The following is a 24,559-nucleotide window of genomic DNA, read 5'->3' as shown; positions in this document are numbered from 1 at the left end:
GTTTGTTCTGTGACTTGGGCAGGTCCCTTGTCCTCACTGGGTCTGTTTTCCCACCTGTATGATGGCTGATGACCACTCCTGGGCCAGCTGGAAACCTCGGGGTCAGGGAAGGGGCTCTGGATCCCACTGGACAGTGAGATTTTATTTATTTATTTATTTGTACCAATCCCTGAACCTTTACCAAAGGCTCTGGTTGGTTAAGTGCCAACCCAGGGGCACGGCACTTAATCACATCCCCAGCCCTTTCAGAGACAGGGTCTTGCTAAGTTGCTTTGATTTTTCGATCCTCCTGCCTCAGCTTCCCGAGCCGCTGGGATTACAGGCATGTGTCACCGTGCCTGGCCCAGTGGGGACCTTTGAGAGGCACAGGAGGTAGACCTGCCTCCAACCCCGGCAGCCCAGCTCCCCATCCACCCTCCATCCAGGGATGACGGCTCCAGAGCTCAGAGACCCTGGAGCTCCAGCTGGGGGTCTCTTCACAGCCCTGTGGGCCCTGTGACCGAGGAGGAAGGTGGACCAGCCCAGAGGGCAGCAGGAGCCCAGGGCTCCCGGCACAGCCTCCTTCCCTCCTGCGGCTCTGGGTGTCTGTGCCCTCCCTCCTGGCATTGGCAAGACAGGCCCCCTCCCCAGGGGGCTCTGTGACTCTGCCCTCCACCAGCCCCAGGACTTGGCTTTACCTGTCCCCTTTCACCATAGCTGCGAGGACAGGGACCAAGGAGTCCTGGCAGGCCTCACCCACACTCACCAAGCCCGAGTTCGGGTGCCCGCCTCACATCTCCCGAGGCCTGCAGGGAACCTTCTGGATGGGTCTTGCAGACCCCCTCTGCCCGGCGCTCCTGGTGCAGTGGCCAGAGCTCTCCTGCGGACTCCCTCCCCCGCCCGGGGCTTAGAGCGTCCCCCACCCCTGCCCCCGCCCAGCCTTGCGCTAAGAGGCTTTTGCCCAGGATGGGGACGGAGCAGAGAGGGACCATGAACACTGGGCCAGGTGGGCCTCCACGGTGGGGTGACCTGTCCCAGCCCAAAGACGGACAAGGACACCCCTTCTACCTTTGGGGCATCAGGTGGAAGTCACACAGAGCCTGCCCAGGGGACCTGGTTCTGGGGGCACAGCCTGTCCTGGGCTGTCACCTCAGCCCCTTGGCTGCCCCACAGTCCCGGGCCACATTCCAGGAGGGCTCCCGGCTCCCCCTGGATAAGGCTAATCCGGCCTGGGAACGTGGGGGTGGGGGGCTGGGACAAAGGCCGCTGTGTCCAGGCCGCCAGGGAGGCGGTGGTCCCCAACTTGGGCCATGCCACCTCCCCCACTCCTTCCTGGGTTTCTGGAGTGGACACGGGGGCTGGATCTGAGGGCGAGGGCAGCCCGAGAGCGATGCTCAAGTGAGGGGAAGGAGAGCCGGCAGTGAGGGCCTCCCAGGAACCGCCATGGACTCCGTCCTCCCTCCCCAGCTCCCGGCCTGTCCCCGAGTCAGACACACCACACCTGGGCCACGCCCACTGCCTTTATTTTCATCCTTTACAAAAGTGAAAGGGGACACGTGGGGGGCAGGGGTCTCCTCCCCACGGGGAGAGTGGGGGCAGGGCTGGGGTCAGGAGGCTGCCCTGGGAGAGTTCTCGGCCCCTGAGGGAAGAGGCTGCTCTGTCCCTCAGTCCCCTGCTGCGCTGTGACGACCCAGACCACAGGCCGCTGTCCTGAGCCCTCGGGCTGAGGGGCGGGTGGGGAAGGCCCCGCGGGGTCAGGGCTCCCGCATCTGGGATCCGCGGGGGCTGCTGCTGCCATCACGGCCACCACACCAGCTCCACGCAGGTGCGCAGGCCACCTCGGGCCCCCCAGGGGCGCCCCTCAGCGGATGATGGGTGCCGAGCGGTCATTGGTGACAGTGGGACGCAGCTTCACGGTGGCAAAGGGGTTCGTGCCCCTGTGTGGAGGGAGAGGCTACCATGAGGGTCCAGGCTCCTGGCCACCCGGGGCCAGGGAGGGTGCCCAGCTCCACCTCCGGGCCATCCTGGTCACCCCATCACCCCTCACCCCAACTTGCCCCCTGGCCCCGATGGCGGGACTCACCGGGGGAAGAGCTCTGGAGGGTGCTGCTCCCAGGACATCAGTTTCTGTGGGGGAGGGAGGAGGTGGGTCAGGCCAGCCCTGGGCACCCCAGCAGGCCAAGGCCTGGACGCAGAGACCAGACTTGGGGAGAGGAGACCGGCATTAAGAGAGCCCTGGGCACGCAGGCACCATCTCCTGGGACAGGCTGTCCCTCCCCTGGAGGGTCCCCTCCCTCCTCACCTGCCTGTGGTGGCCCCAGGACACTTTGTCAGTGGCCCCCACCCCGGGACACCAGGCTGCATCCCTGAGACACTTGTCCCCTCCCTCCCCGAGGCTCAGGACCCTGTCCCTCCCTCCCAGCACTGAGGGGCAGCCTGGGGACAGATGGGGGCCTGCCAGGCAGCACAGGAAGGCTTCCCTGTCCCGCCTCCTTGCCCAGGGCCTAGGACGGCTGGGGACTCACCTTGACATCACTAACACCCCCCATGCTGCTTCGGCGGCTGCCAGGCAAGGGTGCAGGCGCAGGGCTAGGGACGCGGCTTGAGGCCCCGCTTGGGGTGCGGGGTCGAGACTGGCCGTCCCAGTACTCGGAGGACGCTGCGGGGTTGCCTGGCCGGTCCAGGAGGTCATCAAGGCTGTGGGTGCCCCGGAGCGGGTAGGACCTGAGTCCAGAGAAAGGAGGGAGAGACGGGGTTCAGGGGTCGTCCCTGGTGTCCCCACCCCATCTGCTGGTCCCCTGAGCATCCTCCAGCTTCTTTCTCTGGACCTGGGTGAGAGGGAGTCAGCGCAAGGGAGCGCCTGCAGGGAGGCAGGGGGATGGACACAATGACCTTCCATGCGCCCAGGGTGTGGCACTCTGCCTCCCCTTGCCCCGGCCCCCGGCCCACCCCGGGAAGGTACCTGGAAGGTAGCTCGTTCGCGGGGTTCAGGGAGGTCACGGGGCTCGCGGGGCTCAGGGGGCTCCCGGGCACCTGCTCCAAAGGCTTCACGTAGGCCTCGGGGAACCAGCCGCTCCTGTGGGGCAGAGGCCAGGGGCCTTGAGCAGCCCCGGAGGACCCGGGGACGGCTGCCCCCCAGCGCCGACCGCCCCCACCTGGGCGCCCCTCTAGAGCAGCTGGGCCGGCTGGCCGGAGGGAGGGACACGGTGGCAGTTCCCAGCCTGATCACTCTTCAGAACACCCGGGAAATGTCCCCAGGAGCCAATCACAGCGTCCCAGCCCGTGAAGCCTCCAGGCACAGACACAGCCATTGGCTAGCCTCCGCCTGTTTTCAGGGATGTGCCTAAGATGACACCTCCTGTCACCTCCCCACAGAGGAAGCAGCCCTGAGCCAGCAGGGGAGTGTCAGGCCCAGGCAGGCCGCTCCCACAGGGCGGCTGTGGGCACTGGAGGGCGGCCTCCACCCACACTCTCAGGCGTCTGACCCCTTCTGCTCTGGGTTTGGGTCACCTGCCCAGCCCCGACCTTGCACTTCACTCACATCTTGGGCCAAGGACCCACAATCCACCTGGGCGGCCTCCCACTGGACGCTTACTGTGCATCCACCAGAGCACCCACTGGCCCAGGTCACCCCACCCACCCAGCAGTCCCCCACCCGTCTGGCCACCCAGCCCTCCATCTGCCTGTGGCCATCCCCAGCCCCACTCATCTTCCCATGGACTGGGGCCACGGTGGCCACCTGAGCACCTGTCCACTCACTCGGGCCCTGCTCCTCCTCCGTGGGTGGGAGTGGGCACCTCTAGCTGTCCTGCCACAAAGTCCCTTGGGCGGCACTGCCTGGTCCAGCAGGCCCCCAACTTCCCCTTTTCTCCTGCGGACACTGGGTCCCTCCACACTCCCTTTCTGGAGACCAACCCAGCTCTCCCCCAGGCCCCCACCCGCCCCCCTCCCTGCCTCCTGCTCCCACTCACGCGGAGGAGCCCTCCAGCTTGCCGTAGAGCCAGCCGTTCTGGGCCTCGGGCACTAGCACCTCCACCACGTCTCCGGCCGAGAAGCGCAGCAGCGTGTGGTTGGCGCCCTCGGAGTGGGAGACCAGGGCGCGGACTCTCTTGGCGCCCCCGCTGCTGCTGCCGCCGCCTCCCGGGCGCTCGCCGAAAGAGTTGGAGCGCGAGCGCTGGGAGCTGCTGGTGTAGAGCGAGGCTGCCGGGGCGGAAAGCGCAGCGGAGCATGAGCGGGAAGTCCTCCCAGGAGTCTGCCCTCCATCCCTCCTGCTGCAGCCCAACCCGGGGTACTCACCGGCCGACGGCGTCCGGGGCAGGGACCGGCGGTCTGGCTCCAGCTGGGACGCGGACCTCGCCTCGGCGGGCTCAGGACCGTAGGAGCCGGAGCCGTGCCGGCTGCGCGGGGAGCTGAACTCTCCCAGAGGCCTGGGGGGCTGCGGGGGAGAGGGCAGGGCGGGTGGGGCGGGCGGGGGCGGCCGCGCCCTAGTCCAGCCCCCACCCCCAGCCCCAGTCCCAGACGTCGGCGTAGGGGTTGTGGGGCCGGCGGCCGGGCCACCACGGGGGCGCCGAGGCCGCGCCGGGGCGGAAGCGCGGCCCGAGGGGCGCGGCGTAGGGCGGGAGCCTGGGGGGCCGCAGGCTCCAGGGCCCCGCCGGGAGCGGCGGGGGCGCGAAGGGTGGCGGGGGCGCCCAGGGCCTCACCATGTCCAGGCGGGTGGGCGTCAGGCGGCCCGCGGGGTAGGGCGGCCCCAGCGCGGGGCCCAGCAGGCCCGGGGAGTGGGCGCGCGACGGGCTGCGGCTGGCCTCCGACTGCTCCTTCCACAGCAGCACGCGGCTCTGGAGCATGCCCCGGGCCTGCCGGGAGGACACGGGTCAGCCGCGTCCGGCGGCCCCCGGAGTCTGCGGGCTCCTGGACGGGCCCTGAAGCTCGGGATGGCCGATGTCCTCTGGGAGGAACCGGGAACCCCTGGGGGCCGCTCAGGCTGCTCACTGCCACCCTCGCCCCCCCTTGTGTCAAAGTCCCTCCAGTCCTCCTTGAGGCGCTGCCCCTGTCCGGCCCAGCCTGTGAGCTTTGTCCTGCCGGCAGCTTCATGGGTAGCAGAGAAGCCCAGGCCTGGCCACCAGGCGGCCCCATCCTCCTGATGACAAGAGATGGGCTTGGGCATGCTCCCTCCCCAAAGCTGTGACCGAAGACCCCAGCCCAGTACCTACCCTGGAGCCATCTGGCAATGCCCAGGTAGAGTGGGGCCAGTACAGGAAGCTAAGACCTAAGCATCAGATGGTGGCGGACTTCCGATGGCATACTTTTGTGCAGCTGGATCAAGCTATATCTGAAATCTCTCTAGTTAACTAACCCTTTTTCATTTAAGGCACTTTGAGTGGTTTTCTGAAAGAGGCCTCTCAAACAGTTTCCAGTGTGTCCCTGTAGCTCACAAGCTACTATTTCTACCTCACACTCAGCCTCGGCTCCTGTTGAACACTTTCAAGGACAGGGAGCGCAGCAGCTGAGCACAGTCCACACCTACAAAGTCCCTGTAAATGTTAGACCGCCGCGTGTCTGATCATGACTTTTATTTCCGGTATTTTAAGATGCTTTAACATCCTGGGGATTTGCTACTCCTGGAGAAACCAACCGTCCCAGGGGAGTGAGCCGCTTGCTGGGGACCTGCCCTTCTTGTGCCAACCAGCCTGGAGGTCGGGCCGTCTCTGAGTGACCGCAGCAGCAGTGTCCAGGGGTGCCCAACATTGCCCACTCCATTTTGTGAGTGGTGGTCTGCCATGAGCTACTCCAGGCTGAGTTGAAGGCTGAGGTGGAAGACTCCACACCTTGTTTGCACAGGTCAACAATGCCACCTGCTGGCACAGACCTGAGGCACAGCTGATGCGTCATCATGTGCATAAGAATGACATCTGGGAGGTGACCGTCTGGGAGGCCACCACACTAAGAGAAATAAGCCAGGCCCCAGAAAGCAAAGGCTGAAGGTTCTCTCTGATGTGTGGACCCACTCCCAGGAGTGGGGGGACAGGAGTTCAGGGTCAGACAAAGGGGAGGGAGGGAGGGGGATGGGGGAGCAGGAGAATGAGGTGGACCTGACTCTCCTGTGTTCACATACGAATACACCACCAGTGTTTGGGATTTGGTGGCAATGGAGCTGAAGGCCTCCCCTTGCTAGGCAAGCACTCTACTGCTGAGCTATCCCTAACCCTTTTTAAAATTTTTGTTTTGAGGCAGGGTCTTGCTAAGTTGCTGAGGCTGGCCTCCAACTTGAGCGCCTCCTGACTCAGCCTCTGAGTTGCTGGGATTACTGGTGTGCACCATCCTGCCCCCTTTATGACCAGACTTTTCAATGATTCCTTCCTTGAACCCAGCCCAGCACCACCAGGCAGTGATGAGGAACCCAGCCTAGCACCACCAGGCAGCGATGAGTGTCCCATCGGCTGGCCTGGTTGCTCAGTGGACACCCCATCATCTTACGCAGTGTTTAATTAGTAAAATAGCCAAAGGCAGAGCCTGGGGCCTCACTGCACTTGTCCCAGAGGCAGGAAGCAAAGGGAGGCTCACAATGCAGCTCACAAGCTACCATTTCTAGAATGCCTCACACTCAGCACATCTGAGGATGGTAATTTTAAAGGGGTTTCTGTCTGCATCAGGGGAAAACACCGTGGGCACCAGGGGGTCCTGGGAGGGACGACCACAGCCCCCAGACACCGCCTGGACAGCGCTCAGCTGCCCCCACCCGGGCAGGTCGCCGGACTGGAAGGACCTCTGTGTGGACCTAGACGCGAATTCCAGGTTCGTGCGGAGAGGAAGAGCCTGCTGAGCAGGGCAAACCCTGACTCTGGACAGAAGCACAGGGACACCTGGCCACGGGGGACTCTTCCATATGGCACAACCCACTGGGAATGTGGGAGCCGCCCGCCCAGGAGTGAGCATCCTGCTGGAGCCCGGGCGCTGGCCTGGCATCGCCCAATCCCCTTCGCGGCCACGCGCGGGACACCCGTGGGGCCTCATCGCCTGCCTCGAGACTCCCTTGTGGGTCCCCAATAAAAATAAAGGGACTCCGGGTGCGGGCTGTCTTTTCCAGCGGACCCTCAGGTCGCAGGGCCGTCCCACCCTCCATAGGAAAATTACTTCTGTGTCCGGCGCTTTTCCGCCTAATGTCGCCGCCAGCTCTTTTGAACCCAGTTCATCTCCTCAGCGCGGGTCGCTGGCGGGAAGGGAAATTGGGAGCAATACCCGGCGGACTGACAGCAAGTCATGGCCGAGTTCTATGAGTGATAAGAAAGGATCCTGACGCGCAGCAGCGAGCCCGCCTGAGACAGTGGCTGCTCATCGGCGCCTTTCCAGCGGCCAGGAGCAGACATTTTGCTCGGAGGCCACTGTCCAGGGCACGGAAAGGCGCGATCCCAGGACCGTGACCTCACCTGCTGTGCACACCCCAGCCAAGTCACCGTCCAAACCTGGGCTGTCGGGATGAATGAGAAGGACACCTCGCTGTGCCCAAGCACTGATACTTCAACTCTTGTTCCCACTGTGCCTTATGAACAGAGTGACAGGACCATCTGGTCCGGAGAAACCCAGATCAGAAAAGCAGCCTGAGCCCGGCTGGTCCAGGGGCTGCACTGGGCACTGGGGATCAGAAAGTTCAATGTGTTTCTCAGCCGCCGCGGGGAGCTCGGGCAGCGCCCTCCCGAGGCAGCCACACTGCAGCTGCTGTGTGGAGCCTGCAGGTGGAGCCAACACCACCACCCTGTCCCCAGGCGCCTGCCGCAGCCCAGGTGCACCTGGCAGAACAGAGTGGAACAGGCCCAGAGGGGATTGTACCCGGGGCATTCAAGTCTGAACAGCAAAGAGAGCCAACTCACTTCTCCTTTGCGTTTGGTGGCTCATGTGACCAGCTGAGGGGTCGAGGATCTGAACAGGTGGTGTGAACACACTGGGGGACTCCACCAGTCTGTGTTCCTGGGCACCAGAGGGGTCTACTGTCCCACGAGAAGACTCCTAGGAGGCTCCCGAGAGCCACACTCCTGGCACAGACCTGCAGGCCCTGGGGGGTGTTGATCTAATCTCTCCCAAGTAGATGCCACCAACAGAGCCCCCGAGGCCTGGTCAGACTCCAGTGCCACCCGCCTGAACTCCACTCATGGAACTGCGGCAGCTCCACCCTGGGAGGGCACCCATGTGGTCGGCAAACCCCAGCTGACAGCCCTCCCCTCCCTTCCTACCTCACACGGGGGAAGGGAAGCTGAGAGTAACTCCAGGCTGCTTCAGCCGCAGGCCAGGCAACCAGCAGCTCAGAGAGCAGCGCAAAAAGGGGAGGGGTCCGCACCCCCACCTGGCTGCTCTCTGTGCAGTGTTCGCGAAGAAACAGAGCTGGGCATAGACGGCGACCACCTATGGTCCTGTCAGCTATTTTGGCCACCTCAATGGAGACGATCTCTTCATTTGTCATTAAGATTCTATCCTCTGAACATTCAGAGTATTAAAGATATAAGTAACCGTGATCAGAATATACAGAACTCTAGGGCAGCATCCGAGTGAGGAGGGTTGGGAGAGGCGGGCGAATGGAGCTGATGACCTCTTCAGGGAAATAATACAGAAGAATGTCCAAACCTTGAGAATGAGATAGACAACCAGAGTCAGGAATCATTCAGAACCCCAAACAGACAAGACTGAAAGAGAACCTCTCCACAGCACATTATAAGTAAAAGGCCTGACTTACAGAGAGAATTTTAAAAGCCTCAAGAGAAAAACATCAGGTCACATTTAAAGGCAAACAAATCAGAATTACTTCTGATTTTTCAGTACAAACTCTAAGGGCCAAAGGGCTTGGAAAGATGTGTTCCAAGTCCTAAAAGAAAATACTGTCAACCCATATTGCTATATCAGCAAAGCTATCCTTCAGAAATGAAAACCTTCCACGATAAGCAGAAGCTAAAAGAATTCATGAGTGCTAACCCTCCGCTACAGAGCTTACTTAAGAAACACTCCGCACAGAAGAAATAAAAAACAAACCTCAGAGCACACAAATGAACAAATATCATTTGAAAATTATCTTGGTAAAAATGTTTTCTTTGATATAAGGAGAGTAACTAAGAACAGAGTTGGGAGGAAGAGCATGAGAAGAAGATTAACATTAAACAGGGGTGAGAGGTGGGAGGGAAAAGGAAAGAGAAGGGAAATTGCATGGAAATGGAAGGAGACCCTCATTGTTATACAAAATTACATACAAGAGGATGTGAGGGGAAAGGGAAAAAAAAACAAGGGGGAGAAATGAATGACAGTAGATGGGGTAGAGAGAGAAGATGGGAGGGGAGGGGATGGGGGATAGTAGAGGATAAGAAAGGCAGCAGAATACAACAGACACTAGTATGGCAATATGTAAAACAGTGGATGTGTAACTGATGTGATGCTGCAATCTGTATACGGGGTAAAAATGGGAGTTCATAACCCACTTGAATCAAAGTGTGAAATATGATATGTCAAGAACTATGTAATGTTTTGAACAACCAACAATAAAAATTAAAGGAAAAAAAAAGAAAATTATCTTGGCAAATGAGAAACAGACCAAATTAAACAATATAAATAAATCAAAATGGCAGGGATTAATAAACATCTCTCTATAATAGCATCAAATGTAAATGGTTTCAACTCTCTTAAAAGACATAGGCTGCCGGATACAGGGGTGCACACCTGTAATTCCAGTGGCTCCGGAGGCTGAGGCAGGAGGATCGTGAGTTCAAAGCCAGCCTCAGCAAAAGCAAGGGGCTAAGCAACTCAGTGAGACCCTGTCTCTACCTAAAATATAAAATAGGGTTGGGGATGTGGCTCAGTGTAGAGTGCCCCTGAGTTCAAGCCCCAGTACCTGCCTCCCAAAAATGACAGAGGCTGGCAGAACAGATTTTTTAAAAAAGGTCTAACTAAATGTTGTTTGCAAGAGACACACCTCACAGGCAAAGAGAGCCACCAGCTGAAAGCGAAAGGATGGAAATTGACATCCCACACAAACGGATCCTGAAAACAAGCAGAAGTAGCTACACTCATATCTGACAAAGCAGATTTCACACCAAAATTAATCAGAAAAGACAAAGAAGGTCAACAAGAAGATACAAAAATAATATTTAAGCCCCAAACGTGGGTGCAGCTAATTCCATAAAATTGACACTACTCAAATTGAAGATTCAGACAGACCCCACTACCATAATTCTGGCAATTTTAATACACCTCTCGCACCATTAGACAGGTTACCCAGACACAAACTCAGTAAAGACTCTTTGAACCTGAAAAATATTTTTTAGAGAGAGAGAGAGAGAGAGAATTTTTTAATATTTATTTTTTAGTTCTCGGCGGACACAACATCTTTGTATGTGGTGCTGAGGATCGAACCTGAGCCACAAGCATGCCAGCAGAAGCATGCTACCGCTTGAGCCACAACCCCAGCCCTGAACCTGAAAAATATTATAAATCAAATGGACTTAACAGACATCTATAGAATATTTCTTCCAATAACAGCAGAGTATACTTTCTTCTCAGAAGCTCCTGGAACATTCTCCAAAATAGACCCTACTTTAGGCCACAAAGCGACTCTTAGCATGTACAGAAAGTTGCTATAATTCCTTGTATCTTATCAGATCATAATGGAATGAAATTTAAAAAGTAAAAAAAAAAAAACCCACAGAAACTATATAAACACCTGGAGATTGACCAATACACTTTTGAATGATAAATGGGTGATAGAAGAAAGCAGGGGAGAAATTTAAAAATTCTTAGAGTCAAATGAGAATAGTGACCCAACACATCAGAATCCCTGGGACACTATGAAGTTAGTTTTAAGAGGCATAACTATGAGCGCCTACATAAGAAAATAGGAAAAATCCCAAATAAACAGCCCATCGGTGCACATCAAGTTCCTTGAAAAAGAAGAACAAACCAATTCAAAACCAGCAGAAGAAAGGAAATGATTAAGACCAGAGCCAAAGTCAGTGCACTTGAGAATGAAAGAATAATACAAAGGGTCAGTGAAACAAAGAGTAGTTTCTTTAAAATGACAAACAAGGTTGATAAGCCCTGAGCCACACTAACCAGAAGAAAAGGAGACCCGAATTAATAAAATTAGAGATAAAAAAGAAGAAATCACCACAGACATCACAGAAATCCAGCAGATCATCAGGAACGACTTTGAAAAATTCTATTCTAATACATTGGAAAATCTAGAAGAAATGGATACATTTTTTAGATAAATACAATATGCCAAAATTAAATCAAGAGGACACAGAAAATGTCAACAGACCAATAACTTGTAATGAGACAATAGCAGTAATAAAAGAAAAGCCCAGGACCACATAGATTCTCATCTGAATTCTACCAGACCTTTCAAGAAGAACCAATATTGCAGACTTGGTGGTGCCCACCTGTAATCCAAGGAGTCTGGGCTGGAGGATTGCAAGTTAGAGGCCAGCCTCAGCAACTTAGCAAGGCCTTAAGCAACTTAGTAAGACCCTGTCTCAAAATTAAATAAATAAATAAATAAATAAATGAATAAGGATTGGGGATGTGGCTCAGGTTAAGTCCCCTCGGTGCAATCCCCAGTACCAAAACAAACAAACAAACAAACAAACAAAAAAACAATGTCAGTATTCCTCAAATTATTTCATGAATAGCAAGGGATGGAGCACTTCCAAATTCATTCTACAAGGCCAATATCCCACTCATACCAAAACCAAGGAAAGAAAACTATAAACTAGCATCCCTGGTGAACTTAGATGCAAAAATACTTAATAGAATATTAGCAAATTGTGTTCAACAACATATTAAGGTTATACATCACAACCAAGATGGTTTTATTCCAGAGATGCAGGGATGGCTGGACATATGCAAATCCATAAATATGATCCATCATCTCAATATAACTGGGGACACAAATCTCTTAGTAATCTCAACAGATGCAGAGCAAACCTTTGATAAAATTCAGCACCCATTCATGATAAAAACATGGAAGAAACTAGGAAGGAAGGAGCCTCCCTCAGCATCATACAGGTGTGCATAACCCAAGCCAACCTCATGGGGAAACAGTAAAAACATTTTCCTTAAAATCTAGAACAAGAATGTCCACTCTCACCATTCTTCTTTAATACAGTGCTAGAAATTCCATCCAGAGCAATTAGGCAAGAGAAGGAAATAAGAGGGATAAAAACAGGAAAGGAAGGAGTTAGATCATCACTGTTTGAAGATAAGATCCTGTACTTAGAAGATTAAAAAAGAAAAACACCAAACTTTGACAAAGCAGCAGGTTATAAAATCTGCAAACAAAAATTAACAGCTTTCCTATACCCCAACAAAGAATCAGCTGGAAAAGAAATCAGGAAACCACTCCATTCCCGATAGCCTCGAAAACAAAAACAAAACCTTAGGAATAAATCAGACCAAGGATGTGAAAACCTCTACAATGTACACTATGGAATATTGAAGAACGAAATTGAAGAAGACCTCAGCAGATGGACACTTCTTATGTTCACAGAGAAGCAGAATTAATAGTTAAAATGACTGTCTACCAAAAGCAATATACAGATTCAGTGCAATTGCCATCAAAATACCAGTGACATTCTTCACAGAACTAGCAAAAAGAAAAAACAATTAATTTTGAAAAATAAAAGACCCAAAATAGCTAAAGGAGTTTTAAACCAAAGAGCAATACCGGAGGCGTCACAATACGCAGGCTTCAAATCATACAACAGAGTTACAGTAACGAAAACTGCACGGTGCTGGCTTAAAGACAGACACGCAGACCAATGGTCCAGAATAAGAGACAATCACACACATCTACAGTCAACTGATCCTTGACAAAGGTGCCAACAACATACATTGGAGAAAAGCAGCCTTTGTAACAGCTGGTTGTCCATATGTAGAAGAATGAAACTTCACCCTTATCTCTCACTCTCCACAAAAAGCAACTCAAAATGGATCGAAGACCTCGGAAATAGAGTAGAAACTATGCAACTCCTAGAAGAAGTCGTAGGGTCCACACTCCAGCATCTAGGCACAGGCAATGACTTTCTCAATAAGATCCCTAAAGCTCAGGAAGTAATGCCAAGAGTTAATAAATGGGAAGGCATCAAATTAAAAAGCTTCCGCACAGCAAAGGAAACAGGAATGTGCAGAGAGAACCCACAGAATGGGAGAAGATCTTTGCCAGCTGCTCTTCTGACAGAGGATTAGTATCTAGAATTTATAAAGAGCTCAAAAAACTTTACACCAAAAACCAAATAGCCCAGTTATCAAGTGGGCAAATGAATGAAACAGGTACTTCTCAAAAGAAGAAATACGAATGGCCACAAACATGAAAAAATGTTCAATGTCATTAGCAATTAGAGAAACGCAGATCAAAACTACACTGAGATCTCATCTCTCAGCAGTCAGAAGGGCAGTCCTCAAGAAAACAACAACAATAGGTGCTGGAGAAGATGCAGGGAGAGAAGGACACTTGGACACTCTTCAAAAGGTTGTAGGTTTGTGTGACCACTGTGGAAATCAGTGTGGAGCTCCTCAAAAGACCAGCTAGACCACGTCTTGGTATTTACCCTGAAGAGTGAGTCTCTTACTAGAGTGACAACCGCAAACCCACGTTCATAGCAACAGAACTCACAAGAGCCAAATTGCAGAGCCAGCCCAGGTGGCCATCAGGGGATGAGTTGATAAAGAAAACGTGGCATTTACACAGAGTTTATTCAGCCATCAGGACAATGAACTCACATCATTTGCAGGAAAATGGATGAACTAGAGACCATTGTGTTAAGTGAAATAAGCCACACTCAGAAGGTCAAGGGTGATATGTTTTCTCTTATTTGTGGAAACTAGAGAGGAACAAGGGAAAGAAAGGTGGGTGTGAGGTGGGGACCTCATGAAAATTCAAGGGAGATCAACAGAGGAAAGGGATGGGTGGGGAGCAGGAGGAGGGGGGAGGTGCTGGGGAGGGGTGGTGGCCAGATTATACTGTGCCACCACGTGTTGTGTGCACGTATGCACGTGTCACAATAGACCCCACCATGACATACAACTATAACTCATCAACTAAAAATACGGGCTTGAGTGCTAGCCACGGGGAAATGCAGACCAGACCACACCGAGGAACCACTGCACGCCAGGAGCAAAAGAGAGCCACAGGTGTTGGCGAGGGTGTGGCGAAGGGACACCCCCACGCACTTGCTGACGGGCGGGTCGACTGCAGCCACGCCACCCAAGGCGCTGGAACAGTCACACACAGTCACCACCCGGCCCGGCCGTCCCACTCACACCGAGAGCAGGAAGAGTCTGTCCACACAGAGAAGCCATTAACAGCCCCAGCGGATCGACCCACACGCCCATCACTGGGCGCCCGTCCATCAACGGGATCCATGCACACAGCCGGATGCTGCGTGCCCAACAAAGGGAGCCATCACAGAGGACACACTTGCTCGGTGGCTTTTGTGTGAAATGTCGACAGTGACAACAGGTGCATCTTCTGAGGCAGAGAGGAGATCAGCAGTGGTGGGGGCAGGAGGAGGGCGGATTCCGCCACAGGGTGCTGGGGATTTCAGGGTGAGGGAGGTTCTAATGGACCCTTTCCGAGGGTGAGCGCTAGTGTGTGCTGTGGCTTGGGCACAGTTGAGGGGGTTCCCAAGGGCCATGGGCTGGCAGTTTGGTCCCCAGAGTGGCGATGCTTAGAGAGGTCTGTGGAGGAGACAGGTGAAGGGCACCACCTTCTGCAGTGACTCAGAGTGCGCGGTCAGCCCTGCCCTTGGCCACAGTGAGTGGCCATTTCTCTCCTGCAGCTCCAGCACATTACAACCCAGCCAAGGGCCTTGCAGAAGCAAAATCACGAATAGAGGGATAGATAGGGGACACATGGTGACACAAACACAGCAACAAGCAAAGATGGGTGGACAGAGTGAAACAAAATCAATTTCTGCGCCAGGCACGGTGACACATGCCTGCAATCCCAGCGGCTGGGGAGGCTGAGACAGGAGGATCTCGAGTTCAAAGCCAGCCTCAGCAATGGCGAAGCCCTAGAGTCAATGAGACCCTGTCTCTAAATAAAATACTAAATAGGGCTCCATGGTTGAGTGTCACCAGCTGTCCCTGGGTTGTGTGTGGGTCACTGTGCATCGAAGCCTAGTGGGTAGCAACCTCTAGTGTCTGGGAATGGTCAGACTCTAGACTATCTCTGGTGACTATCCCCAGCCAATTGCTCAGAGACGTTGTGGCTCTCTGTCCCGCTCTGCGGAGCCCCACACAGCACCTGAGATGGGTGTGACCTGCCCAGATGCCAATCAACCTGCTGACTCAAGACATCAGGAAGCAAGGCTGCCCCTTAAATAAATGACGGAGCTGTCTTCCTTGTCCAGTTCCAGCCCCCATGTGGGCTAGATCTATCAGGGGCTCTGCTGTTTGTAAATATATTTCTGACTATTTGTGTTTTGTTCTTCACTATTATTTATGACTTTAAGTTTCAGGTGGCTTACACCCTCCTTGGCAGGAAGAAGAACCCCCCCAATGAGATGCTGATCTTAACCCCCTGTTAGTTGAGTGCCCCTGAATTCAATCCCTGGTACAAAAAAAAAAAAAGTCAATTTCTGGTGGGGCACAGTGGCCCATGCCTATAATCCCAGCGACTTGGAGGCTGAGATAGGAGGATCAGAAGTTCGAGGCCAACCTCAGAAACTTAGGAAATCGTGTCTCAGAAAGTGGAGAGAGGGGAGGGGCAAGGCTGGGGGTGTGTCTCAGTGGTCAAGCATCTGTAGCGTCCATCTCTAGCACCAATTTCTTTTTTTTTTTTTTAAATAAATTTCTGCCCAGATGAAGGAAGGACGGAGGAGGACTCCTGTGTGCAGCCTCCGCCCCCCCCCCCCCACTCACCCGGCCAAAGAACTGCAGGAAGGTGTTGGAGAGCAGCAGGTGCTTCTCGGCCAGGAAGCGGTAGCGCCGCTTCTCCTCGAGCTCCGCGGCCCTCTGGCTCTCGGTCACGAAGGCCTGCATCTGCGCGTGCAGCCGGCTCACGCTCTCCTGCGGGAGGCTCTGGTTGCGGGTCCTGACTTAGCCGCCTCTTCCTGGCCCCCCCCACCCCAAGCCGGTCCCAGCTCCCGAGCCTACCCCGTGGGCATCCTCAGTGTCCCCCTGGCGGGGTGCCTGAGCCATCACTCTGCCCCTGGCACCGGGCACAGGCCTGAGCAGAGTGGCCCCAGGAGGTTGGGTAATGAAGATGTGGTGGCCAAGATCACCAAGGCCCGACTTGGGAGGGGAGACTCTCAGGGAGGTGAGCTCACTTAGAGGGGCCAGGAGAGGAGGCGGAGAGGCGGGGGCTAATCCTGGCCAGGGCAGGGCCCTCTGGCTGGGCAGGAGGAGGGGCGCTGGGATTGCACCTTTGCTGCAAGTTGAGGGCAGCAGGACCCGGGGCTCAGTTTCCTGGTGAAGTAGGAGGAGGGGGAGGGGCGCTGGGGTTCCAGGAGGGACCCAGGAGCCTGGGACAAGCCATGAGGCCCCGGGGCAGGCGGGGTGCCGAGCGTGGCCCTGGCACCAGCAGCGCCGGGGCCTCGGGAGCTGGCCAACCTCTCTAGCTGTGCTGGCCACCGTGGGGCTGGTGCCGGGCGGGGGACTTAGGGGGTGCTGGGGGCTCCCCTGAGACTGGACCCTGCGCTCACCTTCATCTCCCGGGCGTTCTTGTCCCTGTTGCGCTCCATGCGCCACAGCTCAGACATGCACTTCTCCAGGTTGGAGGCTCGGTGGCGGTACTCCATCTCGTAGTGCTGCCGGCTGTCCTGAGGAGGGTGGAGAGACAGGGGTCCAAGTGTCCAGGACACCCATCCCAGGGCTGGGAATGTGTTTAACCTGGGCCTGGTCAATGCTAGGTGCTGGGAAAGGTGGCCTGCTGTGGGGAGCTGGGCGCTGGGTGGGGAGGGCAGACTCACCTTGATGAATTGCATGTCCAGCTTGGTGTTCTTCTCCATATGCTGCAGCAGGTCTCCATGGAATGTCTGCACCTGTGTGGAGTGCAGGGTGGGGCTGATCAGGGCGGCCCTTCTGTTCCCAGGCCCCAGCACCCCCCGGCATTCTCTGCTGCAGTGTGCTGCCCACTGTGCTCCCGACACACCAGGCACCTGCCCACTGGTCAGAGAAGTGGGGATAAGAAGCTCACTTAGCTGGGGTAATCACCAGCTCAAAACACAGCCTTGATCAATGCGTCCAAGTTTTCTGGTTCCTGGGTTAGTCTTAGTCTGTGCTTTGCTCAGTTTCCTACCAGTCCCCAAGTGCCAGCTTCCCTGCCCTCTGCTGAGACTTCCTGCTTCCCCAGCAGCAGCCACGGCTCCTCCCCTGCCCTCATGTGCTCTGGACATCTGTTCATCGATGGCTCCCTCCTGCAGCCACGTGGCACAGTGTGTCCCTGGCCACGGTCAAGCCCCTTGGAGCTGCTGTGGCATAAGCCAAGTCCCGCCCGCCTCTGTCCTCAGCACCATGGGCAGAGCCTGGCCCAGCAAAGGGGCCCAGATTGGGGGGGGGGGTGGCAGCTGGGGGTTCTCTTAACAAGAAGGAAGTAGGTGTCTGACCACCTGGGGAGGCTGTGGTGGGCGGCAGGGCTCAGGATAGCAGTTTGGGCAAGTGGCCACCCTCTCTGAGCCTCGTTTCCCCATCTATTACAGGACCTGATGAGCTTTGGTGCTGTGGGCTGGGTGGTCTCCTCCATGACTCATGTACCCGCCACCCAGCTGCCTGCCCTTGGGCACAGGCTGCGCAGGGGACACAGGAGCTACCCCCTTGCTCCAGCCCGCCCACCCCTGCTCACCCTTTCCCCACAGGAGCCTTCCCGCCACCCTGGGTCCGCCTGCTTTGCGCAGGTGCTCTGTCCCCAGGGGCTACACCAAACAGCAAGGCTGGCAGTGCCCCCGGTGTGCGGGAAAGCCAGTGCGCTGTAGCATTTCTAAAGTTAAAGTTTCCTCCCAAGATTGTTTCCAAATCCAGGGAAGTGCTGGTCTGCTGGGGAGCTGAGGGCCCCTCCCCCCTGCTGGCCAAGCCCTAAAACCCTGAGCGGTCACTGCCAGTGTGTGTTGGGGACAGAGGTGCTAAGAATGGAGCCTGCCAGGTGTGCGTCCTGGGAAGCACCGCGGGGGACGGGGGCAGGACTGCAGACGAGACAGGAGGCCTCCACCCGCTGGGCTCCAGGAGAAGGGGGTCTCCCCACCCTGTGCCGGTGGGGAGCTGGGGGCTGCCTCCTTACGGTCCCCACGCCTCCTGGCCTGGTCCCTCCAGAGGGCCGTCCAGGATCCCTGCTGGGACTCCACAGGGCGGATCCTGAGATCCTCAGCCCCTGCACGACGCCCGACCTAACCAACAGGGCTTATGGGACATGCGGGGCTGGGACGGGTCCTCCAACCCAGGCCCCTGCGGAGCCAGAGCTCTGATAAAGACGGGGACCACAGAGAGGCCGCCTGGATTCCCGCTGGAGCCCAGGAGACAAAATGGACAGAGTGGACACGCCAGGGAAGGCCTAACCATGGCAGGGCCGGCCCGCAGGCACCTCGCAGGGGGAAGCAGAACCCAGCAGGGGGGTCACTGGGGGTCAGCAGGAGGGCACAACCTGCCCGAGGGCCCTGGCAGGCCCAGGAGGCCCTCCCCAGGAGGCCCTCCCCAGGAGGCCCCCGGCGCAGGAGCGCTTTTCAAATGTCCTTAAAATGCAGCCTCCAGAGCTCTGGGGATTCAGAGCGGCAGGAAATCAGGGCTCATTCCTTTCCTGCTCCCCTTGACCATGTCCCCGTGCCCAGGACAGTCCCTTATGCAGATGCCGCTTCCATGCCGGGCAGCACGGATCCTCTGCTTCCTGTCGCATGGGATCTGAGGTGTGTGGAAGTGGCCTTAGAGCAGTGCAGGCCGACGGCCATTCTTGCTGTGTGGCTGTGATTGACAGTGGGGCAGAGACACAGCGGCCGGGCGCAGGCACCGGGGGCTCGGGGGCTCGCGGGAAGTCTTCCTCAAGCTCCTGAAGAAGTGGGCCTCCCGAGAGGTTGAGTTCTTGCTGTGGGGACCGGAGGACTGTGGGTAAGCAGCAGGTGGCTTTGGACACAAGGAAGTCACCAACTGCAGGGCCCGCTGAGGACCTCCCTCTGCACACCACACTTGGGCCACACACTTCAGAGGAGGGTTCTGGAAGCTTCTGGACACAGAAGCGCAGGAAGCTGAGAGCAGCCGCGGTGGTGAGACACGCATGGCAAGGTCAGTGGCATGTCCTCCCAGCCCCCAGGAGTCCTCTTGCACCGGCCACCCCCAGCTCTCCTCCCGCCTCCTCCTGAGCTCCCTCAGCTCAGCCTGTTGAGAACGTTTTGTCAAAATCATGGCTGGCTCCACGTTGCTAGGTGACCGCTGGGCCTCAGTGACTGTCCTGTCATCGCCTTCTCCCATGGCTGACCTTCGCTCTGCTGGAAACACCTCCCTCCACTTCTTCTGGCCCTCGCCAGTCTTCCTCCTGTCTCCCTGGCTGCTCCTCCTCTGTCCTGTGCTAAGTCCCCTGTCCCCTGGTCCCTAAGGCTGGCTTGCTCCAGGGTACAGGCCTTGGGCCTCTTTCCTTGTCCTGCTCCGCCCTTGGTGGGCTTGCTCAGCCCTGAGCCGATGGCCCCAGGTGCACAGCACCCCCCGCCCCCCGCAGGCTCAGCCCTACCACTGAAAACCCCATGTCCCTCAACAGCTCTTCTGGAAACGGCACAGCTGAGGGCCAGCCCTCTCGCTGGTCAGGCTAAAACCTCGGCACTGTCCTTGACTTTTCTCTTTCCTTCACGCCTGGTATCAGAGCCTTCAGAAAATGCTCTTGGCACTACCTTCCCTCCGATGTCTCCCACACCAGTCCCCGTGGCGGCCACCCCTTCCCGGCCACCTCAGCCCTCCCCAGGAGGCACTGGCCTCCTCTCTGGCCTTCCTGCTCCTGCTTTTGCTTCCCCTGGTCCTTTACTCTACGACAGGATCTAGCGTCATCCCACCAAAACAGAAGTCTAGCAATGAACATCGTAAAATAAAATCACAATGCCATTTACGACAACTTCAACAAACACCAAACACCCAGGAACAAGTCTATCAAAAGATGAGCAAGCCCCGCTGTGCCGGGGAGGCAGAACGTGGCCAGAAAAACAGGTAAATAAGTAAATAAATGGAAGATATACCATATTCATGGATCCGAAGATGCGACATTAAGACGACCCCTGAGTTCCAGATCAATACAACCCCTTCACAACTCCAGCAAGCTGGCCAGGCGCCATGGCCCATGCCTGTCATCCCAGCGGCTTGGGAGGCTGAGACAGAGGATCGTGAGTTCAAAGCCAGCCTCAGCAAAAGTGAGGCGCTGAGCAACTCAATGAGACCCTGTCTCTAAATAAAATACAAAACAGGGCTGGGATGTGGCCCAGTGGTTGAGTGTCCCTGAGTTCAATCCCTGGCACCTCCCCCACACACACACACGCACAAATCCCAGCAAGCTTACTGGAAGAAGTGGACAAGTTGATTCCATAATTTATATGGAAAGACGAAGGATCTTGAAGAGAGAAAACAATTTTGAAAAACAACAAAGGAGTTCTTAGACCACTTGATTTCAATAAAAAGAAGTCCCTGCCCCCAGGATCAGGTGAGGAACGCTCTCTGCACACCTTACCCTGGGCCCCACTTTAAGAGAGGGTCCTGGAAGCCATTATAAAGCTACAGTAGCTGACACAGGGTGGCGCTGGGGGAAGGAGACAAATAAGTTCATGGAATGGGGTCGGGTCCAGGAACAGACCCACACACAGAGGACAAGTCGATTTTTAAACCAAGGCGTCAAGTAGTTCAATGGGTAAAGAAATCTTTTTAATATGATGTTAAGAAAACTGATTACCCTCACAGGGAAAAATGGACCTGGTTCACTTCATACACACACAAAAAAATTTGAGATGGATAATAGAAATAACCACAGAGCCCAGAATACGGGGTATTTTAATACCCTCCCCATGACAGATTTCTTGGCTGGTACGTAAACGTGGACTATTTAAAAAAATTAGAAATTTCTACTCATCAAAGATGGAAAGTATTAAGAAAAATGAACAGAGAAACAGGTGACAGACTGGGAAAGTATCCACCATCCAGGCTTTGGAGAGAGGAATCATATTAAATAAAGAACTCCTGTAAGTCAACAAGAAGATGAACCCAATAAAAAATGGGTGAAGCCCTAAACAAACTCCCGTGGAAGAAGGTGTACAAATGTCTAATAGGCCCCATAAAAGTCGTTACAAAGCAGGGCCACGCAGAGCTGCCATTCCCCACGCACCAGAAGACCCAGAGAAAAAGACAGTCCCCACCAGCCGCCGGGGTGAGAGCAACAGCCACCGTCGTTCACTGACATGAGAGTGGGGAACAGTCCCAGGCCGCAGGGAGCTCGGGCAGCACCTTGTGACACGTCCCAGAGCCGCGGGGAGCTCTGGCAGCATGTGCCACGCCATGACCCACGCCGTCCCCTCCTGGCTCTGTAGCCAGCTCCACCCACAGGAAGACTTGCCCAAGAACGTTAGTAGCAGTGTTATTCATACCAGCCCATAATAGCCTTCCACTGGAAATAACCCAAGTGACCGTCATCACAGGAACCAGTAAACAAATGGCACCATGCTCATACCAAAGAGGACCGAGCAGTGAAACAGGACAGGATGTCCGCAGCCCAACGACAGGAGCTAGCCTTGCAGATCTGTGCCGGCAGAGGAGCCAGACACAGAAGAAAACAAAGCACTTGATTCTGCTCCTGTGACGATCTGGAACAGGCAGAATTAACCTCGAGAGACAGAAGTTAGAACATGGTGGCCCCTGGGGGGGCGGGTGACTGATGACAGGGACACAGGAACTTTCTGGGCTGATGGAAACGTCCTGGATCTCGTTTAGCATGAGGTTATGTGGCACATACGGTTGTTAAACTCGAAACTCAGCATTTACTAGCTGGGCTTTTAGTGCATGGGAATTGTACCACGAGAAACCAAGTCAGCCTGGGTCTAGAACGAGGGGGACGAGGGGGTGTGGTTCATAAGACAGATGGAGAAACTCAAGTGTGAAACCCAAACTCAGGACAGCCTCCAGAACCAAAGTCGGCGACAATACAGTGGCTCTTTCTTACCCACACTTTGGCTTTCCATAGTTTTAGATGCCCTCAGACAACTGAGGTCTGAAAATACTAAGTGGAAATTTCCCGAAATAAATGATTCACAAATTTTAAATGACTTTTGCTTTAGTATATCATTATAATTGTTCCGCATATATTTCTTTTTGTTTGCTTCCTTTCTGAGACAGGATCTTGCTAAATTGCCCAGCCTGACCTTGAACTTGACCACTGGGATTGCAGGTGTGGGCCCAGCACCCAGCAGTTCTCTGCTGTTATTAGTTATTGCTGTTAATCTTTACTGCACCTAATTTATAAGTCAGACGTTATCTCAGGTGTGTAATCCCAGGGAAAACAGGGTCTGGGTAAGGCCAGTGCTCCCTGTGGCTTCAGGCCCCCTCGGGGTTCTCAACACACACCCCCCGAAGGGAAGGGACCCCCTATGTACCTGCAGCCCCCAGATACAAGCACTGTCCGCCGTGAGATCAGTGGGGGCCAGCACAGGGAGCAGGAGGCATGGAGGTGACTGGGTGTCCAGGGTCCTGGGCACAGGAGCACCGCACACAGGCCACTCTGAACAGCAGCCGAAACCCGGAGGGGGGCCTGCTAGTCCCGAAGGGCCAGGGTGGGGTCCCTCGTAGAGGCCCCAGGGCTGGAGAGCTGGGTGTCCAGGAGCTCTTGAAAGTGATCAGCCAGCTCCATCCCAGGACGGGGGAAATGACACAGACGCCCTTAAGGGACAGAGAAAGCCACAAAAGCATGGGAGGGATCAGAACCAGGAGGCTGCAGAAAGGGTTCCCACGAGGGAGCCGCCATGTTTAGGAAAATATGACACTAGGGAGAGTCTTGCTAAGGTAGGAAACTGCCCCACTGCGCCTCCTCCCAAATTTCAGAGCGAAACTCATTTCCCATAATAAAGAGCAACAAAGGATCTGTGAAGTAAGATCCCATCGACAGTCACTAAGAGAGAAAACAGAACCCAGAACAGAGTAACATTCCACAGACACAGAAGCACACCAGAAAGATCAGCAAAACAGAAGGAAAACACAAGCTGCAGTTTTAAAGACATTAAGAAAGCCAGTGTGGTGGCGCACGACTGTAATCCCAGCGACTCTGGAGGCTGAGGCAGGAGGATCACAAGTTTGAGGCCAGCCTCGGCAATTTAGTGAGATCGTATCTTAAAAAAAAAAAAAAAAATGCTGGGGATGTAGCTCAGTGGTAAAATGCCCCGACTTCAATCCCTACTACAAAATAATTTTTTAAAAATTTATTTTAATTGAAAAAAGGACTAGCAATGGAGTTCAGTGGCAGAGCACTTGCCCGGCATGCTCAGAGCCCTGGGTTCGGTCTCTGCACCAAATAAATAAATAAACGCCCATTAAGAAGCAGATACCAGACAGAAGTGGGTGACAATTCAGGACAGAAATAGAAATTTAAACAGTAAAACATAAGTTCAGTAATGAAGATCAGACTTCAAGGAGCATGAAAGTGAATTAACTATAACGCCTTATGAGAGATATAAAGGAAAAAGGAGGAAAGGAAATTTTTAAACAAAAAAGCAATAAAGCAACATGTCCACAGGTTTGGGGGGTAATGAAATGTTTCAAAATTAGGTCTTGCCAGAGAAGATGGTTGCCTCAGTCTACTAATATACTCAAAGGTTCTGAATTTATAGTATGTGGATTATGTCTCAATAAAACTGATACCTGCAAATACCTGTGGCTACAGATCCACGTTACAGTAAGGTCCTAGCTCCAGGCATTAAACCATAGTATCTGGCAGCAGAACTAAATAGAAATAAAGAAAAAAGTGAAAAACATCCCAGAGGAAGAGACAAATGTTGAAGGTAGGCCATGAAGACCTACATAAGGGCAATAGGTGTCCCTAGTAGAAAAGTAAAGAAAGGGAACCAAAAAGAGTCTAAAAATGTAATTCAAGGTGGGGCTGGGGCTGGGGCTCAGCGGTAGAGCCTTTGCCTGTCACGTGCGGGGCCCTGGGTTGGATCCTCGGCACCACATAAAGATAAATAAAGGTATTGACAACTACAACTATAATATATATATAAAAGGTATTGTATCCATTTCCAGCTAAAACGTTTTTTTAAAAAGTGATTTTAAAAAATGTTATTCAAGGGCTGGGGATGCAGCTCAGCACAGAGCATTTTGCCTGGCGTGCCCAAGGCCCTGGGCTCCATCCTCACCAAAGATAAATGAATGAATACACAGTAGTGCTGAGGCTGGATTGGAAGTATCATGATTATTTGAAATATTTTAACTTTTTTCCTTTTTTGTACTAGAGATTGAAACCAAGGGCACTTAACCTCTGAGTCAAATCCCCAGCCCTTTTTTACATTTTATTTAGAGATAGGGTCTGGCTAAGTTGCTCAGGGCCTCACTCCATTGTGGAGGCTGGCTTTGAACTTGCAATCCTCCTGCCTCAGCCTCCAAGCCCCTGGGATTG

At 54.5% G+C, this 24,559-nt stretch overlaps 1 protein-coding gene across 1 annotated transcript in view; it reads right to left on the bottom strand.

Annotated features, from left to right (window-relative positions):
• Positions 1–1,479: 1,479 nt before the first annotated feature.
• Positions 1,480–24,559, bottom strand: part of Baiap2l2 (BAR/IMD domain containing adaptor protein 2 like 2) — a 28,903-nt gene continuing 5,823 nt past the window's right edge. The window contains exons 5-14 of the mRNA XM_027929407.2: positions 16,920–16,991; positions 16,653–16,769; positions 15,871–16,017; positions 4,680–4,832; positions 4,276–4,414; positions 3,951–4,179; positions 2,942–3,055; positions 2,505–2,703; positions 2,063–2,106; positions 1,480–1,916 (exon numbers count right to left, since the gene is read on the bottom strand). Coding sequence (XP_027785208.2) covers positions 1,841–1,916; positions 2,063–2,106; positions 2,505–2,703; positions 2,942–3,055; positions 3,951–4,179; positions 4,276–4,414; positions 4,680–4,832; positions 15,871–16,017; positions 16,653–16,769; positions 16,920–16,991 — 1,290 coding nt within the window. The 3' untranslated portion in view covers positions 1,480–1,840. The remainder of the gene's footprint in view (positions 1,917–2,062; positions 2,107–2,504; positions 2,704–2,941; positions 3,056–3,950; positions 4,180–4,275; positions 4,415–4,679; positions 4,833–15,870; positions 16,018–16,652; positions 16,770–16,919; positions 16,992–24,559) is intronic.

The sequence above is a fragment of the Marmota flaviventris genome, chromosome 3 (genome assembly GCF_047511675.1).
Source record: "Marmota flaviventris isolate mMarFla1 chromosome 3, mMarFla1.hap1, whole genome shotgun sequence".
Taxonomy (NCBI): Eukaryota; Metazoa; Chordata; class Mammalia; order Rodentia; family Sciuridae; genus Marmota; species Marmota flaviventris.
The sequence above is the reverse complement of the archived record's forward strand: the minus strand, read 5'-3'. Positions and strand labels throughout refer to the sequence as shown.